General features: G+C 40.5%; 1 protein-coding gene across 1 annotated transcript in view; it reads right to left on the bottom strand.

Annotated features, from left to right (window-relative positions):
• LOC110402683 (serine/threonine-protein kinase TNNI3K) overlaps positions 1-22,515 on the bottom strand; it is a 59,711-nt gene that overhangs the window by 20,583 nt on the left and 16,613 nt on the right. Inside the window, exons 8-17 of the mRNA XM_021405042.1 lie at positions 21,826-21,970; positions 21,640-21,744; positions 20,921-21,015; positions 20,119-20,268; positions 18,801-18,887; positions 17,184-17,240; positions 16,082-16,174; positions 15,939-15,996; positions 15,637-15,831; positions 15,181-15,285 (exon numbers count right to left, since the gene is read on the bottom strand). Of these exons, the coding sequence (XP_021260717.1) occupies positions 15,181-15,285; positions 15,637-15,831; positions 15,939-15,996; positions 16,082-16,174; positions 17,184-17,240; positions 18,801-18,887; positions 20,119-20,268; positions 20,921-21,015; positions 21,640-21,744; positions 21,826-21,970 (1,090 nt within the window). The remainder of the gene's footprint in view (positions 1-15,180; positions 15,286-15,636; positions 15,832-15,938; positions 15,997-16,081; positions 16,175-17,183; positions 17,241-18,800; positions 18,888-20,118; positions 20,269-20,920; positions 21,016-21,639; positions 21,745-21,825; positions 21,971-22,515) is intronic.

Here is a 22,515-nt window from a genome sequence, read left to right as displayed (position 1 = left end):
ATAGCAATGCTGCTTTTAGCTCACAACTGGTATTTCCACATGGAAGAGGCACAGGTATGTGTTTGTGTGGCTGTACCAGCTCACCTGCAACTGTGTCAGGAATTCTTGACATGGAGCTGCCTTGAAGAAGGAATTCTGGCTCTGTAGAAACTTATAGTGGGAAAACTCCACCCCTATGCAGTCTGGCATTTCCACTGCAACTTGAATTAAATTACTAAACTGTGGACTTGGAACCAGTTTGTTTTCTGTCTGTACATACACTGTCAATTGGAGGACACCAGCAGATAGAGCTGTGGCTCTAAGCCACGCAGTGGGAAATTGGATATACAAGCTGTGCTCCCAGGTGGCTGGCATTAAAACAAGTACCCAACCCCCACTTTTGATGAGGAGAGGAGAATTTCATCCTCAAAGCAACACATAGTGCTTAAAACAGTGGCTTCTCTAAAGCTGCAGTAATTCTTACACCTTGACTGAAATTCCTGGCTTAAGAGCCTCGTCTCTCCAGCATGCTCTGGCCATTGGATGGCCTTCGCCTACCAAAGGTATTCTGGATTCTTGAGTTCCCTTCCAAGGGGAAGGAGGCAGGAGGAAAAGCCTACAATGACAAAGCAGGGGCAAGTGTGCCAATGTGTAGTACAAACTGCAGCTCCATCAGAGGAGGGAAATCAAAGACTGAATTCTATCCACATTAAGAGGCCCTGCGGCTGTGTTCTAGCTGCAGTGTTGTAAAGATGCCCATACATACAGTCTGTTGCATACACTGGGAACACTGCATTTTATTTTCTGCCTGTCCAGGTCTCTGTTCTCTCAGAATTTCATTCCCTTTTCATTTGATCATGATGATGTCTAACCTTAAAAGAAGGAGAGCATTCTCCCTGCAGCTATCACCACAGTCATTTCCTTCAGTATCTGTATTTCTAGGCTCTTGGTTGTGTATCTCTAGTGAATATTGTAAAGGAAAAGATTTAGAACTACAGGGCAGCTTGAGCTTACTTCCATCCAAAAAGCATGAGGTAAAACTCCTGCTGTGAGATGTTTCATTCCTTAATACTTATAAAAATATATATTGTAAGGAACTTGAATAGCTGTAACCTCCCATTTCTACCATACCCCACGGTTTAAGAGTTAACAGTCATTGAATAAAGCACACATTGATTTAAAACAAATTAAACTTAGCCATCTAGCTCTGCCTCAGCTCTTAGCTATCATTTTGCAGTTTCCTTTTCAACAGCAACAACCCTCCCCCAAAAAAGTAAAAATGAGACTTCAATATGATGATTCTCTACAGCTGCGTAACAGAACAGACGACACACTGCTCCTTGCTGCACCTTTTAAAATCACATGTACAGGAAAGAGAGGGGGCTCAGTTCTACACTTCCAGGCACTAATGAGGTCTGGAAGCGAGGACTTGCCTTTGAGCGCAGCGATGCCCTGCCCCAGCAGCATGTCTGTCAACTTATGGAGCGTTTCCACCTCTGAGGGGCAGAATTGGGCAGGGTAACGCTTGCCAATGTTTCTGCTTGTTTTTGAGCTCAGACCCAACAGGGATATTGCAGTCCATTCACTGCTTTCCCAAATCAGCCTAGAGAGTCTTTTCTGCTACAGTCTGGTTCTCTGGCAAAACAGTTTGATGTAGCACATAATAACTAACGCTTAACTTTATTTGGAAGTCTCAGATAGCTTCTTTTGATAGTAAAAGTGTTAAGAAACATTTACTATTTCAGTTAGCTGTAGCTCAGTAACAAATTTAGATCCAAGCTGAGCTGTGATTTGCTGATGACCATCCACAAAGAACAGAAAATGAAGAAAGCTACCACTTCCAATTTCTCTTCCTGCCCTGCTGGCTGATCATGTCAATGGCTTATCAGCACTACTATATAACTTAAGAGTAAAAGAAATATAGGTCTTTTCAATTAATCATAAAATGCAAGTAGCATATTAATTATTTACTCAGATACAAGGATTTTCTGCAGAACAAACTCAAGAGAAATGACAGAAGTCAATTTACTGTGTAACATTTATAACAAAGCTGAATGAGGATTTAGGAAAACAGAACAGTCTTGCAATGGCTTCTAGTATCTGGATTTGCAAATCAAAGTCTTTAGGCACCACTGTGACCTCCCACATAACACTGAACATTCAGCTCCTCTGAGCTGATAAGTTTAGGTACTGGGGCTGAACCAGACACCTGCTTTGGAAAAAGACAACATGTTCCTCACTTGCAAGACAATTACTCTGGCAGTCAAAAAGGCAGTTTGACTACTGGCACAGCCTTCTATGTGATTATAGCACAGCCTACATGACTAAAATGTGGACCTTTCTGGAAGGCTTTCAGCCTGCACTGTTACACGCACCTTGCACATGCAATAAGTCTGAAACTCATAGTAAGTCTGCAGCAGACATGTAACCACAGTGACCTCCAAAACTAAATTCCTCTAACTGCTTGCAGCCAGAAAGTATTAAAGGCTCGTGCAGAACACATACACTGTCTTGTGCAATCTTACAAAAGAGGATAGCAGGTCAATAGATACTACAAAGGTTTTGTGTCATTGTCTCAAAACCTAAGTCAACACATTTGCCTAAGAACAAGACAACAACAGCACAACCATAACTAGAAGCTAAATGAGTTCTTGCTGATTTTTCTGTTATTACCTACTCAATTTACCTATAAGATGCATATGTATGTTAGAATGATTAACAACAGGACAGAGGGATGGAGACATCTGCAGGAAATTAATAGCACATAGAGACCAGGTTAACATCCCAGGGAAAACTAAACCTTGAGGTCTTGAAAATAAACTCATTTACTTGGGCAGGTAGGAAAACAAAGCCAGATAATATGGGAATGTTTCAATATTTCAACACTTGTTTTTTTTTTTTCTGAATTAGGATGGAGAGCAGACATTTCTTAATGCACTGTGTGTGAAAAACGCAGTTTCCTGCTCCCTGTAAGCAGCCAAATAATCTGATTGAATTGTTCCAGTCCAAATTTGTTTTGTGCTGGCCCGTGTAATAAATTACAGTGAATCCTAGAAGCCTGCATTCTTCAACTAAAAAGTCGAAGGGGAAATTCTAGTCATTCCTAGGCGTAATTTTAATAAACTCCATGCATGACTGAAAGTAAAGAAAACCTGCACAACTCCTCTGAAAGGAAGAAGTTTAGAGGGAGCCACGCCGGCCGGACCAAGGTTTGTGTGCAGAGCGGTCACTAGAGGGGGATGCAGGGCTCCATTTGCAGGCACATCACATCGCCTCCCAATTCCCCTTCCTTGCGGATCTCCGCGTGGGGACCAACCACAACCTTTGTTAATACCTATTCTAGCTTAAATGTACAGGCTCATTCTGGACAGATAATTCAAATTATGTTTTCTTTGTCAACAGTAAGAAGTATTGAGTAAAGAGCACTAACAAAGCACAGGCAGCTCTGGAGTAACCAGCATTTTCCTCCTGCCGGCCCTGCTAGCTTACACAGACAGCACTACAGCTTCAGACAGTTTTGTTTGTTGCTTGTGCTCGTCAACATGCTGTGGAATTAAACCGCTAGCTTTGTCAAGCATACGTCTCCTTTCATTTTTATTTTTTATTTTTTTTTAAGTGTCCAATTCTTTTACCTCCCTTTTATCTCACAGCACATGAGCATCTCTTTATGCAACAAACTTGTTAAGGGAATTCAATCACCGCCAAGTACTGAGTAAACACCTATATTCATTGTCTATACACTTACAGGATTATACTGATCCATAAATGCCATTCAAATGCATTTATTTCCTGCTCCTCTTCACATTATATTCAGCATATGAAATGATGTGCCATTTTACTACAACATCAACACCTTTGACAGCACACAGTTATCAGAACAGATGCACTCCCTCCCCATATAAGAACTACTTTCAGCTGCTTGTGCTCAGAACTGGCTGTAAAAAAAAATAATCATCATTTCACAGCTGTGTGGCACAAACGAGCACTTTTCCATAAGGCAGCTAACGAGCAACAAAGAGATCGTGTTCTCTGCTCGTTCTGCAGGCTGGAAATGCCCAGCTACTGCCTGCACAGAATTCTTTCTCAGAACTGAGGGGATGCCTTCAGAAGGACAGAGTCTCAGTGCAATTCTGTTTCAGATATGCTATGTAAGAGAACTGTGGTAATGGAATAATAAAAGACAGCTGCGTGTTTAGGACTGCAGTGATTGCACATTGCCATCCACCTGGACTACAGGACTCTCCCTTGGGAAAACTCCTGGTTTGACTCATGCCCACTGTGTCTGATGGAACTGCTTATGATTTGGAAAGCGGAACACAAACACAACATTTATTTAATATAAAGAACTTGTGGTCACTAAGGAGCTCAGAATATAAGTTACACTCACCACACCATGCAACCTCAGATAGGACTCAGATTTTATAGTGGCTAAAAACCTACGGTGAGCTAGGAGACACCAGGAGGAGAAAGGAAAAGTTTGTCTAAAAAGACATGGAACACTAAATAGCCTTTTTGGAAGGCACCTACTTCACATTAGAAGAATAAAAGCCCTATGATTATCCAAGGGAAGGCGAGGAGGCCAATCAGTAGAAGTCAATAGATGTAGGGCACGTAAAAATTTAAGCAAAGATAAGCTAAGAAAAGATCGATGTATCATCTGATCCTTGAAGTCTTGAATATGTAGTGGTATTCCAGGTGAAATATAGGCAATGGTCAACCAAACTTACAGCCTACATTATACATTCTCTGACATGGTTAGTTCTAGCAGCAGTTGACTGGGCTTGTAGACACACATAATATCTCTGTCCTAAACTGACTGGTGACTAAAATGATATTTTTTCAGTCTTGCTTGCAGAGCAGGATGAAAAGGGACAAAGTATGGTGTTAACACCTTGGAAAGTGCAATAGTGACAGCAGAGCAGCAAGATCCCAGGCTACAGTGAGTGAGGATTCCCTCAGATGCTAAAGTAGTGGTCACAGAAATAAGGGAAAGAAGCTGCTTACCTTCAGAAGGCCTCAGGTATACAAGGATCTCCAGGGAGAAAACCTAACCCTCCCCTGCCAACCCTCAAATGAGGTCTGGGAGGGGGTGGATCCTGGCTCCACCCCTTCCATCACTCAGGTCATTGCATGCAGCTGAGCTCCCCTGGGTTGGCCCTGCCTTCCCACCAGGTGCTCCATCACTGCTTCAGGTCATGACTTAGCATTTCCACTACATATGGTGTTTGACAATACCTCCCAGCTGAGAAAAACAACGTCCTTTCACTCCTGAATTTGCAGAAACAGGCTGTTTTAAATCTAACTTTTTTTTTCCAGGCTTTAGGATCATTTCAGATTCACATCTTGTTCAACATGACACTCTCAACTGAGGGTCTCTTAGAAAAGAAATTGAACTGCAAGATACAATAGTTTGGAAAGCCATAGTCTGAGGTCAATACACTGTGAAAAACAAGGGCTAACTGTTTTCAAGTAAAGGCATTATCTAGGTAGACAAAAGGTGATCTGATTCACTTCTCTGTATTTACAGCTTCTGAGATCCTTTATTCTTATCCTCGAACTGGATCGCTGTAATATCAGTGTGAAGTTATAAATGGGCATATCCTGCCATGGGCATTGATTTCAGAGGATATTACTCCGTACAGTCTTCTGATGTGAGCCATATACATATTGATTTCATCAGTGACCAAATTACCTTTCTTGTAATATTGACTTTTTCACTGCAAAAGCATATACACGAGCAGAACAGCCTTCACAGTAGAGAGTCAGGCTTTCAAAACAATTAAAAACATTTCTCTGCTGCCCTCCTATTCCCCGAGCAACGTTTCTGAGTTGCATGCTGCCAGGCTGTATGTAGAAGAGAAAGCTGGACAAGTAAAACATAGGAGCCAATAGCAGGAGTTCCAACAAGTTTCCTGCAAATCGAAGTTTCGGTGCCTCTCAGAGGTGTGGTGTGTACTCAGGTGTAGAAACACAGACTTAACAGTTCAACACAGTTCATCCTCGTTTAAATCTTTGCCGTGATACCCTGCTGCCTCTTCCATTTTTAGAAACATAACCCCATAAGATTGGTGTACCACGGACATAAATGTATTTCCAAAATGCTGACAGGAGGTTTGAGCTGCGGAGGCTTTCTCAGCTGCTTTCAGGGCTCAGGGCAGAGGGTGTTGTGGACCCAGGAAGGCGCTGGTAGAGTCATGCAGGAAGCCCACGAAGGACAGCCCTTGGTACATGCCTCACAGCCTGCTCTCCCACAGCATCTGCCTGGGTGAGCACACTGTTGTTATTTCCATGCGGGAGCCTGGCTAGCTCTGGGGCTGCATACACATTGTGTGATGCTGTGTTCAGCACACTCTGCCCAGCACAGTGCTTTACTCAAGCACAGCATTACAGGTATTCCTCACTTCAGTGCAAGACAAAGTCACGCCTGTCTACCCCTGGGGGCAGGCATGTCTAAAGTGTTCCCAAGTCAGGTCTGTGCTTTCCTGCAGTCTGTAAGAGGTTCATATCCAGCCCCAGGAGGACACTGTCTCCTTTCTGGCATCCCCTCTCCCTGTTGCCCATTCCCGACCCGACTGTGCCCATCATATAGCAGTCACAGGGAAGGAAGGAAGGCTGCATCTCCTCAGAGTGACTGCAGAGAACAGGAAGGCTCCTTCTCACCTCAAGAGCACGGCTATAGCTTGGGCCACATAGGAAAGCTGACTTGTGTTTCTAGGTTCTCCAAGAGGGCTAAGTAGAATCCATTCATAGTAGATTCAATTTTACAGAACAGCACCAATGAATCAAAACTCAGTACTATGGCAGAATGATGCCTGGAGATGTGAGATTTCCATCAAGCTTTGAAAAAAGCCGCCTGGATCCCAGCTTTCTGCAAGAGGCTTTGTAGCATGCACACAAAATAGAAAGCAGAAGGCAAACTTGTGAAGAACAAATAGAGGAATCAATGAAACCGAAGCTTTGATTGTTGCTCTGTTTGTCTCTACACTCGATCAAGATGAAGCGCTGCCAGCAGCCCAGTGAAGAAGGAACTCAGTGCACGTTCCAAACAAAACATGACGTTTATCTCAATTTGGAAAGATCAACTCAAGGATGTCACAATGTTGTAAAATCAATAACACTGAGGCAGTTATTTCATATGCAGCATGAATTATGGCTATTTAAAAGGTGTTTGTGGCATTCTCATCAGCAGGGAAGGATTCACAGGCCCAAGGGGAATTAAAATGTCATTAAATGTGGGAGGTTTAGGAGAGAGATGCACACAGAGCCACAGCTGCAAACAAAACCCTGCGCACAGCCCTGAGCCGGGTCAGTCCTGCACAAGGAGTCCCTCATACCCTGCAGAACTGCACCAGTCCCATCCTGATGGATCTGCAGCTTCGGGATCAGCTGCACTTTTCGAGGCAGCTCAGAAATAGGCAGAAATTTGGTCAATACCATTCTTTCTGGCAGAAAAACAAAATCCTGAGGCTTTACGCAAACATTCACTTGTTTTTCAGACCACCTTGATACTGTCACAGAACACAAATATACATTACAGCAGGGACAAGAATTGTCATAGAAGTTAGCAACCCGAGAAGAGGTGGAATAACATCTCCTTACTTGGACACCTGTGCTTTTTTCCTCTTTTTTTTTTTTTTTTTTTAATAAGAAAAAGGAGATTGAGCTTTGTACAGATACTTGATGAGAGAGGAAGCCTTTGAGATCAACAGGGAAGGTGCATGATTGCCACATTCACAAATCCGTTTCATCTCAAGAGAATCTGCAGGGAATGAAGAAAGGGGACAAAACAAAATCCTTGCCAAAGAAATGTTATTTAAGTATTTGCTAACGAAAGGCATATACTCTTGTACTGTATCTTAGATGTGGTATGATAATGTGGATCATGACTATGAAGGCAAAATATCCTTTGCCTTTGGCAGCACGTTACTTACTGAGAAAAATGTATATAGAATCTATTGAAAATTGATTTACTGAGTGAAGGAAGCTGTTCCAATTGATTTAATTTTCAGCAAAGAACACACGAAGAAGCAGAACACCAATTGCACGCTGTCAATAAAGAGCGAGGCTTTAAGAACTAGCATTGCAAACACAGATCTTCAAAGAACTGAGAATGTGGGGAAAGATTCACAAAGAGCTTTAGCGAGGTCAAAAGCTTCCAGTAACTCTGAGGATCAAGATCTTCATGTAGCAGTCACTGTACAGTGCTTTTGGAAGGCTGAGCAAATTACAACATAAAAGCAAGTGAATGTAGACACAACAGTGTTGACATGATATTTATCAAAACGTTGACTGATCCAAGTAAATTCAAGAGAGTGAAAAGTATATGAAAAAGAAGAAATGAAAAGGTTGGCAATAGCACACATGCTGAAGGGAAAATGAAAGTAATATTGAGGGTCTCAACAAAAAAAAGCATAACTTCCTCATATTAGAGATGTAGATATGAGCAAGAACAGTCAAGTGAAGAATACAAACTTCATCATGCTATAGTTTTTAGGACAGATAGAATTTAAGCTTTCCCAACCAGGACTTCCACAAATCACTGTCTACAATTTCAAGCTTCACCTGAAGCCAAACCTCAGGACGATAAACTTAATCATAAAAATGTAATGGGTTCATACAATGTAGCCACGACTTTGTTTATATTGAACCTGATTTTAGCTCTCATATATATATATATTTTCTATCAAAATATTGAAGTGATTTGAGATGTGGAATTGTTTTAAGACACCCCCCCCCCCCCTCCCCAAGCTGGCATCAATGAAATGTACGGCTGACCAGAGACTCTCGAATGCAGACACGTGGATCATACAGAACTACAGACTTTCCTGCGGCCTCAGTTCAAATTTGGCTTCTGTCAGTAGCAACAAAAATTATCACAATTCCTCAATGGAAAGAAAACGTACTGAGCCCTTGCCTCAACTTCCATCCGCTCAAGGCTCATGTAGGCCTTGAATAAATGCAGCCCTAGTATGCTTAGTCAGGACCCAGGTGTCAGTTTTGGTGGAGAAGACAACAGAGAAACAAACAGACCTCCCACCCTTTCCAAACACGGCATACATAAGTGCTTCCAATGAAAAGGTGCTGAATTGCCCATCTCGGTGTCGAGTGTATGAACATACCTGGAAGGAGAAGGCAGTCTCAGGCTCAGTTTTGTCAATCCGGTACCTCCAGTGAGCACTACACTTACTAATTTTTCTAAAGTAAAAGAAATATATATAACCCACAGTATATAGAAGAGATAACTCACAAATGCCATAATTGCCTCAACGGCACTTGGATATTTGAAAACCACAGATAGCGAGAAAGAGACTACTGAGCCTCTGTTTTGAGAAATAGGGGAAGATAAATCTGGTCTGAGCTGACAAAAGGTTAATAATGAGCTCAGCAGAATCAGAAATTAATTGTCCTCTGTTAAGGCCACACACAGTTTGAAACGTGAGACCAAGCATCAATCTCTTCATGAAGCAGTGGAAGGAAAAAAAGATGAAAGAATCAAAGTGTGTAATCACCCCAACACTGCAAAAGCAAGTAGTTCTGCAGCCTGGCAGACACAACGATTCTTTGCTTTCGGGGCAAGAGACAGAGAAAACGTATTCAGTGCATGCTCCTTTACCAAAGAACATAGCCATGAAAAGACCCTTCTACCTTTAATACACTGTTGGTTTAATGAAAGGCAACTGCTATTTTAAGATTTTAAGGGGGTTTTATAACAAAGAGGAGTTGCAGACACCATCCCCATTACCACCAGGCCGCCGTCCGCTCTTTCATCTTCCTCACTAAGCCAGCTCTCAGAAACTTTCACAGAGTTACAGCCATCAAATGAGGGTTAGTCGCTCAAAGGCTAGGTCCAACCGTGTTCAGCTCTTACAGCTTAAATTAAATTGATACTAAAATAGTCTCTTTTTTTGTTAAAGTGCTATAATCATTGTGACTACAATCCCTCACCACTGTAAGACTCAATATAAGGAGTAATAAGCTGATACATGTCACCATTGCTGATAGCTGTCAGAACTTCTTTTTCCAGAACTGGAAAGCAAAATAGAACTCCCAATTATTCTCAGAATGGCAGGATAACCCCTTTCCCAGGGTAGAGACATGAAAGATTCATTTTCTTCTCTGTTCCATCAAGACATGTTGCAGATTCATTTAATGCATTATGTGCATTGCATTAGATTTCAGAACTCACAAAGAAGGTTATACGCTATGAGGAAATCTAAGGTTAAAAAAAAAAAATACAACTCCTGTGAAGCGACTGGCAGAACTTAACACAAGAGGGTCAGAATTCCATTCTCGGTCTTTCTGTGCCATTATCATGAAGATTTTCATACAGTAATCGTGTCTGTGGGCTGTCTGGGATTCATGCTGAAAACACAACTTTTGCTCTTATACTAAAAAGTCAAGCTACTATCAGCACTACGCATCAACCACACTGATGTCCTTACAGCAAATTTATCTTTTGACCCTTGCAAATGTGATCTGACATCAGTTCTGAGAGGCAATGATACACTTTTTGGCTCTTTAGTGAGACTCCCTTTGGAGTGTGGAAAATATTATTTAAAAATCCTTCACTGAAGAACTATTTGGGTAGCAGCAGTGACAAGATATGAAGATGAGCCATATGGTTTGGATCTTTTTCTGTCCTTAAACAGCCCCTCAGATGGTGGCATTTGGGCGTGGGGCTTTTGGCCTGAGCCACGATAGAGACAAGAACTCTGGCTCCAAAATAAAAGCATTTGGGCCTGAAAGTAAATGGTGGAGGGGTGTGGGTCTATGAAGGAGACACAGGGAAAGTTCAAGGTGTGTGAAGTCAGAGACAGTGGGGGGAGGAGAAGGGAATCTTCGGTGTCAGGTGGAGGACAACAGATAGCAGACATTAACGCTGTGCAGTGCAGAATCTAGGTTTATTGTATTATATTGGTATACAAGAAAATTAAAATAGGGTAGTAAGTAGCCATTCTCGCTAGTCATTTTTGCAGGTTGATGTACAGGTTGTTTTGTGCACAGCAAATTCTAGTGAACCCATTTTTTGCATTAAAAACTGGATGCTCACCAGGGCCTAAAACAGACTTTTTCCCTAATGTTTTCATGTTGGTGAAGCCATGTTGCTGTTAAAATTATATATATAGATGTATAGCTGTTATTATTATTTTAAGAAAGAAAGGTTAAGGTAGAAAAATCTTTGTCTGGGGCCAAGTTCTTCCTCACTGAACAGAGTTTTAGTATCAGCAGTTTCTGTTTGCCCTTAATCCAGAGCTGGTACCGTGAGATGAGCTAAGAGCCATTGCCAAAAGGATGCTTGGTTAGAAGCTGCTAGTGTTCCTGACTTGGGCCAAAATTGAAGAACTGAATGCCCACCTTAAAGCTCATGATTTATACCGGAAGCATGAAAGCAAAATGGTAATAATCTAAGGCAGCAAGTTGTGTGTTCAAATCAGTCTACAGCTGATCTGTGTAATAGCAAAGCTCTAAAATTCCCACTCAGAATTAAGTTTTTATTAGAAGACCTGCAGAACTAAGAAGTATGTTTTATCTCTAGTGAAAGGACACATTTTTAAATAAAACCCTCACAATTCAATACAGTCAGGTATTTCACTATTCTTCCCTGGAATATGCTCAGCGTGAGACTATTTTCACTAAAATAAAGAACAGATTTTTTTCTGTATACACCAAGAACTCAGATATCAGCCATTGTCTGGATCTTAGCTCTTAGAAATGCAAAAAACACAAAACCATTACAGAAAGGGAAATTAAGTTATTAAAGGACAAAATGTTATTTTGAAATTATAGTGCTAGGCTGTAAATAAACCGAGAACTCTCAACTAAAACAAAACAAAACACCAAAATAACCAAACTGATTTTAAAAAGTATTTGCATCCATCTTTCCAGGACAGTGAATTAAACTGTATTTGTCTGTGTGGGAAATCTAATGAACACGAAAAGAAAGCAGTGAATTATGTCCAGGCTTTTATCATCTCTACTACTAAGAATAAGTCTCCAAAATGACAAGCTGCAAATGACGATATTCTCCTCTCCACTGAGGAGAAGCAGTGAGACTGGGAGACAGAAACTGAAGAAGGAACAGCTGACTTTATCAAAAGCTGACTTAATTCAGGACATATCCCTGAATATCAGAAATCAACACTGTAAGGTAACAGTGACATACCAGGAAAGGAGAGGGCAGGCAGCTGGCTGCCAGGTGTGGAGAGCACATCTGAAGCTGTTAAGATGAAGAGGTGCAATGTTTCCTTAGCTAAAGCACGACCTGGATAAGAGCAGCTAGCAGCTGCAAGGAAGGGCACTGTGGCTCACCAGTTTCTTGTGGGTTCTCTGAAGATAAACCGCCAGGGCAGGTGCAAACAGAGCAGGGTGGACAGCACGGGTCTTCATAAAGAAGTGCTCGCTGCCCAACTCTGCTCTGAAGGCGAGGGCATGAGCTGAGGAGCGTCCCCCACCTGACTGCACTGCAGAGTGCCCCGGCACTGCTCAGCTGGCAGAAAATGGGGGAGGACTTCTGCCTGGATCAGTGCTTGAGCCAAGCATTGCTTACACGTTTAGCCAGGAACAATGTTTTATCCCTTGTGGAGCATCTCTGCATTGGCCGGAACAGGTTCCTACAAAACTTTGCAGTCAAATCATTCGATAATGAATTGTAATTAGCTCAAAATGTATTAGAAGAGAGTTTGAACTGCATTTAAGAGCTTGACTATCCTAACATCTCCTGCTAACTAATGGAAGCGTGGAAATAAGTGATTTTTATGGACTTTTTCATTTTGCATTGGCTCTGAATGCTTTATGGAGCATAACCTTATTGAATAAAAATGGGTAGTAGATATTCATCAATGTTCATCGAAAAAATGTTCAATTTTAAATTTTTTTTTAAAAGATCTATTTGGAAAATAGAATTATACTTCAGAAAGTTAGAACTAAAAAACAGAGAACAGAAAGGATCCTTTAAAATGTAAAAATAAAGCATTTCAAAGGCCTTGAAAATGCAGATTTAGGCTTTCTTAGACTAAAATAATCTTGATAATTGAAAGTATTCAGTCAATTCAAGCTACGTACAAAATTTTTTTTGACAGACATTTTATATAGCTGATACAGTAAAGCTGCAGAACACAGCTTATACTAACGTACTTAGATGAAGTCTAGATCACACAGATAAAGATATCATGTTGTCATTACCCTTCTAAACATCATGCATACATCATGTCTATGCAGAAACACTGTATCTGCACATTTACATGAAGTAATTGGGCATGTAACTGGCAATGGTTAACAAGGGTTAACTCCTGGTTAACTTCTTTGCCTGCAGGGATGGTTCTTCCTTTAACAACAAATAGAGCTATTTTGTTTCACAAATGGCACCTTGGGAGCATGTACAAAAAGTTTGTGAGGACTAAGAGGAAATGTAAGATAGGATTATTACATACATGCCTGGCTCTCAAATTTGTCATTACGAGCCCCTGCCAGAGTCAGAACACTGAGTTAAGTGGGCTTTGGCTTGCACTCCCATGGCTGTTTTTATACACGTATCTATCCATCCATCTCTGCTCATTGTATGTTAAGATTCAAATCTCAAGAAAACTTTCATTTGTAGAGGACAAATGTTACATTTGAAGCCTCTTAATTTACAGACATCCTTTATAGTGTTGTCACTGTAAGTACACTTGAAGCAAGAAAAAGGAGCCCTGCCACATTATTCTCTCAAAGATGCCAATGTTCACAAAATGGATTTCTTCCTTTTTTTTTTCTCTACGTAACTTGATACCAGAACTCTGAACTAGGCACAGTCTCACAATTAGTTTAGTTCTTCACTCAGCAAGGGGAAAAAATCATCTCTTTTTCCCAAAAGAATGAGTCTTTCACAGGTAATCTTTCAATGCAGCTGTCAGTATTACTAGGAAATGGAAACTTGGAGCAAGATGTGGGAAAGTGCTCTTAATTTTATCAGCACCACTCTACAGGACCAGTCACTTGAGATATAAACAAAATGAACACTTCTGAAATGTTATTTAAAACAAGTAGTAGAACTAAAAGGGAATGAAGACATTTGTCTGACACTGAAGAAAACCCACTTTGTAATTCATCTTATCCCACTTCTCAAAATTCTTTCTGTAGAGGCTTTCTTGTCAAAGTGATCACATGCATACACGAAGGAGCTGTTTCCAAGCAATCTAATGTAGCTACAATGTGCAACAGCTGTTCAGATCCAGCTCTCTTTGTCTGGTTGCTTTCCTTTATATATGCCTATAAGTTAGACTACTTCCAAAGCAGAAGTTAGCACAGAATGGCTTGTTGAAGTGATTTCTGATATAGACACGACACAAGAAATCCTCTCAGGAGAGCTGTTTCCTGTTTTGAACAAGCACTGAATATCAGTTGGCCAAATGTAAGAAAATACTGTTTTTTTAACAGTTGCCTCCTTCACTGAAAATTACAGTTCAGCAAGTGTGACTCAAGAAGTTCCCATAAAAACAATATTTTTCAATTCAGTTTCACTTCCAGAGGGAACTCTGGATAACTGACTCTCATGTAGATGCTCTCCTCCTTTGTCACTGGTATTGTTATCTGACACTTGGGCTGCAATCTACCTAATGTGTGAGTATCATTAGTGCTAGGCAGTTAATGTAAACCAGATGGTACTCCATCCTGGGACAAGTGCAGGCTCACCCAATGCTCCTCCTCTTTCAGGGCAGGCATGTAAGAGAGATGGGAGGGATGTCTGTTATTGACCATAAGGGGCCAAGTGACTGTTTTAAATGAGGTCTCTAATTTTTAGAGGAACAAAAGTTGGTGAAAATAATTAATTAATGCCTTGGATTAAAAAAAAATTGTACTGGGGGGATACACTACCTTGCATAAATTATTTATCTTGCAGGATTAATATACACAAACAGGGTATAAATATTTTACAAGTTCCCGATCAGAAATCTGTCAGTGAAATTATTAATAAAGAGAAGTTACACAGACTCACAGAAGTTGACTAGTATGTGTCAAGTCATTCAATTTCAATCTATTAACCCCTCCAGTAAATATGAAAGAACCATGCCCAATTATCTAGTCCAACTGATGCAAGCGCACCTTCCTTCCTTCGAGATCCTAGCGCCTTAGTGAGATACCACATAGGTGAGACTGCAGACCACTGCTGTTGCTTTGAGGTTTCATATTCCCTGAATTTTTAGAATAAAGAAAGACACTTACCTGTTCAAATCACGGTGTATGATCGGTTGTGTGAGGTTGTGGAGGTACTCCATACCTTTGGCAACATCTACAGCAATTATTAATTTAGACTGCAGATCAAGAGTCCTATATGTTAAGAAAAAATATAGTATTATTGAAAGTTAATAAACAGACAAGAATGATCCACGTGTAGCTTTTATCTCAAAATTATGAAACCTTTAACACATTTTTAAATACAAAATAACTTTATATAATCTATGTATTGCAAATGTATACAATAGAATAAAACGACTAAATCAAGTTTGACTACTATTAATTTCCCTTGTAAAGGCAATAATCTGAGTCAAAGCCATTTTCTTATCCCAGTTGCGTTCCTTTTACTATTATTTTAAACTCAAACTGAGAGGACTTATATCAGTACACATGCATTAGTCTTCCAAATTCTGTACAAGTCCACGCAAAGAACATGTGGAATACCTCTTTTGTTCATGAAGCAGGGAGAAGAGCGATCCTCCAGAAATGTACTGGGTGACTATAGCAAACTGACTTGGGTCATCTAAACAAGCTCCAACAAACTGGATGACACATGGATGATTCAGTCGACAGAGAATGGAAACTTCACGGCAAAACATGTCCACATCAGATTTGGAGCAGTAGGTATTAGCTCGATAGCTTAGAATTTACATAAAGAAGTCAGTAAGGCAGAAATATCACAATTTTTCTTTAAATACTTCAAACTATGTAATTAGCCAAACAGAAAGAAAGTCTGGTAAGCTTACCGTTTAATTGCTACGATTTTATTTCTGCATCGCCCCTTATATACTTTTCCAAAAGACCCTAAAATGTTTTAAGATAAATAAGCATAAAGATACTCCTTATGAACATAAAACATTTAGAATGGAGGCTTTCTTATTCCTGGTACCTGAGCCAATGATCTCATGGAACTCTATTTCAGAGAGCTGAAGATGGAAGTGCGATGGCAAGCCAGCACGGAGAAGAAGAACATCTGCCTTTTCTGCAAAAGAAACACTTGACCGATCGGTAAAACGCAGGGTTACAAGTGCACAATGCAAGTGCTTAACTTCACACAGCCATTGCACAATAAACGCTGTCTTTCCTCCTGCAAATTGGTTGGCAGGTAATCCCGTCCCCTTTTCTTTCAATAACCACAATAAACCCCAACGACAGAGAAATAATTGCAACATTACAGCTGCCTTGCTCCTTCCTGCATTTAAATCTTATCACCGATGAACACTGCCCCGTGAGCATATTCCACCCGTGACAAGTAATGGTTGCATAAAATCCTTTACATGGAGAATAATTTCCTTTCCCTCTATACCTAATGCTCATCACTAATGCAGTGCATGTTATTGCAGACCTACTTTTTGGTGACGTATGGGATCTGAATTTTGCAACTTAATTTAGTTAACAAACATCATTACTTTGTTAATGCATTTGGTTTCTTAATATATAATTCATCAGAATATTTCTCACTGGAGCATTTAAATGCTGCTCTGTAAAGGATATAAGGATTTGATTAAATCCAGAGTGAATACTTGAAAGGAAAAATTGAAAGGCCCATAGAAAGAGAAATATTTTGAAGCATGGACATTCATCTGAATGTTTTACCCGGAGTTGTTTAAGAATAACGCAATATATTTTTGGAAAGAGTTTTTCTTGTAAAGATCACTCAGGCATTTTACAGTGGATTTCAACAGCATCCTTTTCTCCAAAACAGAATAAACAAACAAACAATATATATATATATCTATTAATGTAAACTAAAATAAGATGAATAGAGGAATTATGCTGTGGAGAACGTCTGCAGACACTGAGAAGAAAAAATCTGAACTAATTATTTCCTGAAACTACTCTAGGAAATACAGCTGCTGCCATGCACAACGTCACATTTCTGAAGAAAAAGAAATCCAGGAATCACGAGTCCTGCATGGTATGTTTAGGCTGAAAAGCACCTTGGGTAGAAGAGTACAAAGCTCTGAGTTTTGCCTGGTCATTGAGAATACCTTTAGTCATGCTTTTAATCTTCCCTAGAGGGGATGGAACTGACACATAGGAGCCATCTGAAATAAAAGAACAGAATTAGTTCTACGGAATTCAAAGACAATGTAAGCATACTGATAAATACGCTGATAAATTAACAAGGTGGTGATAGCTTAAAGAACAACTACAACAACAACAAAAAAAAAACAGGATGAAAATATATATAAACACGCACATAGGACTGTGACTTGTTACATTGCTGTATTCTTGAAAGTAATTGGTATACAGCTGTACTAAATGTAGAACAACATCAACTTTTACTAACGTAAAAAAGGCCTAACACAAAAGTTATAATCTTTTGTATCAGCCAGGTTTTGTAAAGCTACTCAGATCACATTAAGGATTCTGACCGTTGGGCTGCCAGCAAATGGCTCTGCTCAGTTCACTGACTTGATTTTTCAAAAGACCTCTGCTTTGTCTGTATACCAAAACCATCGCTTCTTGTTTATCTACTGTAGCAATCAGAAGGACTAATGTGATGGAAATAGCATTACAAAAAGGTGGAAGGAAAACACAGCGCTCACCTGGATTGGAAGATTTTGGGCTCCCAGGGAAAGGCTTCCACCAGGGAGGGATCTCCAGGAAGAGATCCTTCCTCAGGGGCAGTCAACCCTTAAATGAGGCCTAGGAGGGGTGGAGCCTGGCTCCACCCCTTCTGGTTGCACAGGTGAATTGCCTTCACCTGTGCTCCCAGGGCTGACCGGGTCTTTCCTCCAGGTGCTCAATCAGTGCTTCAGGCCATGACTCAGCAGTTCCCATACAATCTACTTAAATGGAAGCTGAATTATTTCTAACAATCAGTATTAAGAATTCTGATGTGTTAATACCAAAATGAATTTCCAGTGCATGCATAAACTCTGTCTCCTGCAGATTTACACGCATTTCAGATACCCAAAGCCTAAGTCTGGAAGAGGTGATACAGCTCTGCAGAACTGGAAATGCAGGAAGGAGATTGATCCTGGTGTTGGCCATAGGGCTTTTCTCATTTCCATGGTAGGAAGAACCAATGACCCAGACAAAATACAGTGTATAATATATTTACCTTCTCTGTAGACAGCATTCTCAATTCACTGTAAGATGTTTTTTTACCTGCTTGTGTTAATATTCTAGTCATTTAGAAGCCAATAGAAATTAGTAACTTTGTGGCAAACAGGTTAACAAATTCTCCCCAAGGGAGATTGAGATACTCAAAAATATAAAAACATGGAGGGGACCGAGTATGGAAATCACTGAGTATTGGTAATAAAAAGACCATCTGATGTAGACAGAAAAAAAGAATGGCTAAACAAAGTATTAGGGATGAGAAAGGTGTGAGTAACGAGTGCTGGGGAATGACCATCTTGCAGCTTTTAGCTTTTCTTTCTAGGGAGGTGATCATTTTATTTTAAGGTAAGGGGATAATTTGGACAGAAATAGACAATGTATAACTTGGGAAATGGTGATTTTCATGACACTGATTTTCTTCGTGCCAGACAGAACTGATCCAAAGCTCCCTGACTTCAGTGGAACACTCCCAGGGACTCAGTGCTCTTTGGATCAGAGCACTCAGTCGGCGATTAAAGCGACCTCTCAGACCATACCTCCTCCAGGCTGCGAGTATTCATTACAGGGTGATTCATCCTGAGGCCTTTTGTAGTGCTTCAGAAGGGTCACAATGGCATCATGACCTGGGAAAGGAGGTATAAGGACTTACAGGTAAGCTCAATTGTCATTAAAAAAAGATAAAATACAAAATCAAGGGATTTTATATATAAAAACAGAACTATGTGTATCTAAAGCATGTAAACAAAGATAAAGCAGTACTCATCTAAAACATAACATCATTCTTAATTACAGAAATACAGGAAAAATTCAGCCAGTAAAAGTAAGAATGTTATTTTCGTGAGTCCACCTAACAGTAACATGTGATACGTGGCAATAGAAAAACACCTGTTTCAGAAATCCTTAAATGGATGTTGATCACAGTTCTCAATAAGCCACGTGAGGGAAACCAGTGCCTGAAAATATTTCAGCTTTATGTCCTACTCTGCATGAAATGTGCACACTACATTGCTGCAGACAGTTGCTGTACTTATCTTTGGAGAGAACCAGTGCTGTGTGAGCACAACGTGCTCCACCTCTCAGATGCCTGATGTGCAAAGTTCTGCTTGGTAATGCTCAAAAGTCTTTTCTAAACATTTCAAAGCTGCATTTTCCCTCAGTGTATTTTGAGCAGAATATTTTGCCAATGTGGTGTTTTTAAAAGGGCCATGAAGTCTGTTTTACTAATTAGAGTCCATCTCATGACAGTATTGCAGTGCCTTGGAGGACTCAAATTTAACTTGCATTTTTTCCCGCTGCTGTTGTGCAGCTCAGCTCTGAGCAGTGGGTCCCTTCTGGAGCAGCAGGAGCTGGCTCTGCTCTGACACAGGCAGGTCCTGGGCTCATTCTCACAGGGTCCCCTCCTGCAGGTGGTCCTGCTACCAGAACCCAGCACACTGTGCAGCTGACGTATGGCACAGTATAAGATGAAGGGGAAACTCCCTGCTCTGATCCCTACTTGCAAGAAATGAAGATTGCTGGCCCTGATGTATTGTTCCTTTTAATGCCTCCTTCAGCAATAAAATTAAAACTCCTCAAACACATCCCAGAGGCCTTTTCTGAACAGGCTCTACAATTTCTGCTTTAGCAGCACATAAGTACTGCTGTCCTGGAGTTTGTGTTGAATTAAACTGATGTACAATAGGATCTATGAGAAGATGAACACAAGGGCTTGTTGTTATAACCCTTCATGCCAGGAACTGAAAACAGTCAGTGAGCACTCAGCCTATAGGGCCTGAGGGGTAATTTTGCACTCTTATCTCCTGCCTGTACTGTTCCTATATAGATTTTGTAGCAGAAACTAGAAAACAGAAATACCTTTCTCATAAGCCCACATCAAACAGGTCTGCTCATCCTTTTCTCCACTGGACCTGCTGGGATCACAAGCGACCAGATTCATATCAGCTCCATTATCCAGTAAAAACTGCACCAGACGAATATGGCCATGGTAGCAAGCACAGTGTAGCCCTAGAACATCAGAGATGTGTGGGAAGCACAACTGTCAGAATCTATCTTGGAACTTGTGCCAACACCTATAAAGTATGGACCGATTTACCTGATAAAGGAATATATTATCAAACAAACGCCCGAGGCAACAGCTGAAAATAAAATATTAGCACTGCAAGAACCGGTCTATTGCCTGCTATGCAACGTGTCAGCATTTACACTCCCACCTGCAAAACACATTCAGCAACTTTGTATGCGAGGAAAAGCAAGTAGAAACAAAGAAGCCACTCTTTTTTCCCTCCTCTGTTGTCCAGACATGAGGAGTGCAGCCCTTCAGACACAGTATCCCACGTGCAGGAGCAGAGTAACACCGAGACCCAACTCTTTAGCCTGCTTGGAAGCCCAGCTGCAGGAGAATCACTTTGCATTAGGTTTTACCATACATATGCAGGCTAATGAGCTTGACACATCCTCACTGAACTCTTAGTATTTCTATGCCCATTTGCATGTGTATTTAAAAAGAAAAAAAAAAAAAAGAGATCTCTGTGAGAGGAAACTGGACACTGATCCTTGACTTACTGTGTTGATTACCTTAGAAATCCTCACTGTATATAGCTTCCAATTTTTGTGGTGCTGGTGTATGATTCATACACAGTAAGTGTGATGATGTTACCTGTATGTCCATCTCTTCCCTGGTGATTGATGCTTACAACATTCTGGTCGAGAAGGAATTTGACAAGTTCTATGTTCTTTCCATAGGTACAAGCACTGCAAAAATGAAAGGAAAAGTGAATGTTGCAGCACATGAGAAGATAAATACTTTGGGTAGCCAAAGACTTCAAAAGAATTACAGAGAGATCAGAATGGAGTGAAGGATCTTTAGAAATGTGTAAATGCATGATTTTAACCCACAAAAGCAAATATGTTCACTTCTGTTGCCTCATAAGCATTCTAATTATTCTTGCATAAATTTTGCACCGTTATACAAAATTAATACACTGTTTTCCAACATGTCTCTTAAACAGCACTGTGCAGTCTCACGGCGTTTTGACCAAACTCTGTTCTGCCACCTCATTTCTGGGCCAGAATGCCTGGAATCCAGGAGGTTTCTGGGCAGAACTCCAATGCCAGCTTCCAAAGGCAGTAGGAGAAGCCGTTACCCAAACAGGTGCTGAGGAACCTGATGCCCTTCCTACATTTCTTTCTCTCCCTTGCTCTCTCTCCTCAGTCACATATCCTCTCCCATATATCAAGGTGTAAACTTCACATCCACGTTGAGCTCTTTGCTATATTCCTCACTCTCATCTGGTTGTTGGTGAGATATCTGCTTTTTTTCCAGGTGTTGCACCTTCAAGTGTCATTCTGTCAATAATGGTCTTTTAAGCACCCCACCTGTGGAAAGCCGTTTCACTGAAGATGTTCTCTTTGGTGAGACTTTCTGTTCCTGAGAGTTGAATTATTTCCTTGACCACGTCAAACTTCCCGCTGTAACAAGCACTGAAGATGAAGAATGGTTAACAATGCCAACTTTTCAGCTGGGCCCAAACTACGTAAAATGGAGCTTCCCACATGACTCACAGGTGTAACGGTGTGTCTCCATAGATGTTAACCACGTGGGGCTGAACTTCAAAGCTGCTCTGGAGTAAGAACTTGACAATTTCATGGTGCCCAAATCGACAGCAGAAGTGCAGAGGAACATGGTCTTCGTTGTCCTGAGCATTCACTGTCATTGCACCCAGAAAGAGAGCAAAGAAAGTATTTTATATTTAGCATAACTTCTTTTGAATATTTAATAAAGCTTTATGTACATTGCAGATATATTATGAAACCTCTTAAAATATTTATGGATTTTTTTTCTTTAAAATTGAAATTTCTGTGAGCTGTTACATGTCAAAACAACACTACTTAGGGTCATCTGTAGTGCATCATCAAGACCATTTTCTGGGCTTAGGGCACAGAACTGCTTCATTCCAGTATGGAATGTTTTCATGTAGCCTGTCAGGAATGGAACAAGACTTGCTGTTGCCTTTAGAGAGCTGTCAGAATGGTACAATGCTAAGCAAACTCAGGATACGTGTAAAAATGTAATTGTTTTTAAGCACTATGTTATCTTCTTAGAATATCAACAGCTCAACTAAGGAATAAAATCAGCTATGCAGTGACAAAAATACATTTAAACAAAATGAAGGAGACACAACAGGATATATTTTTCATGGACACTATTAAAATATAAATACATGAAACATAAAAGGTAAATGAGGAAGGGGA

This window comes from Numida meleagris, chromosome 7 (assembly GCF_002078875.1).
Source record: "Numida meleagris isolate 19003 breed g44 Domestic line chromosome 7, NumMel1.0, whole genome shotgun sequence".
NCBI classification, from domain to species: domain Eukaryota; kingdom Metazoa; phylum Chordata; class Aves; order Galliformes; family Numididae; genus Numida; species Numida meleagris.
The sequence above is the reverse complement of the archived record's forward strand: the minus strand, read 5'-3'. Positions and strand labels throughout refer to the sequence as shown.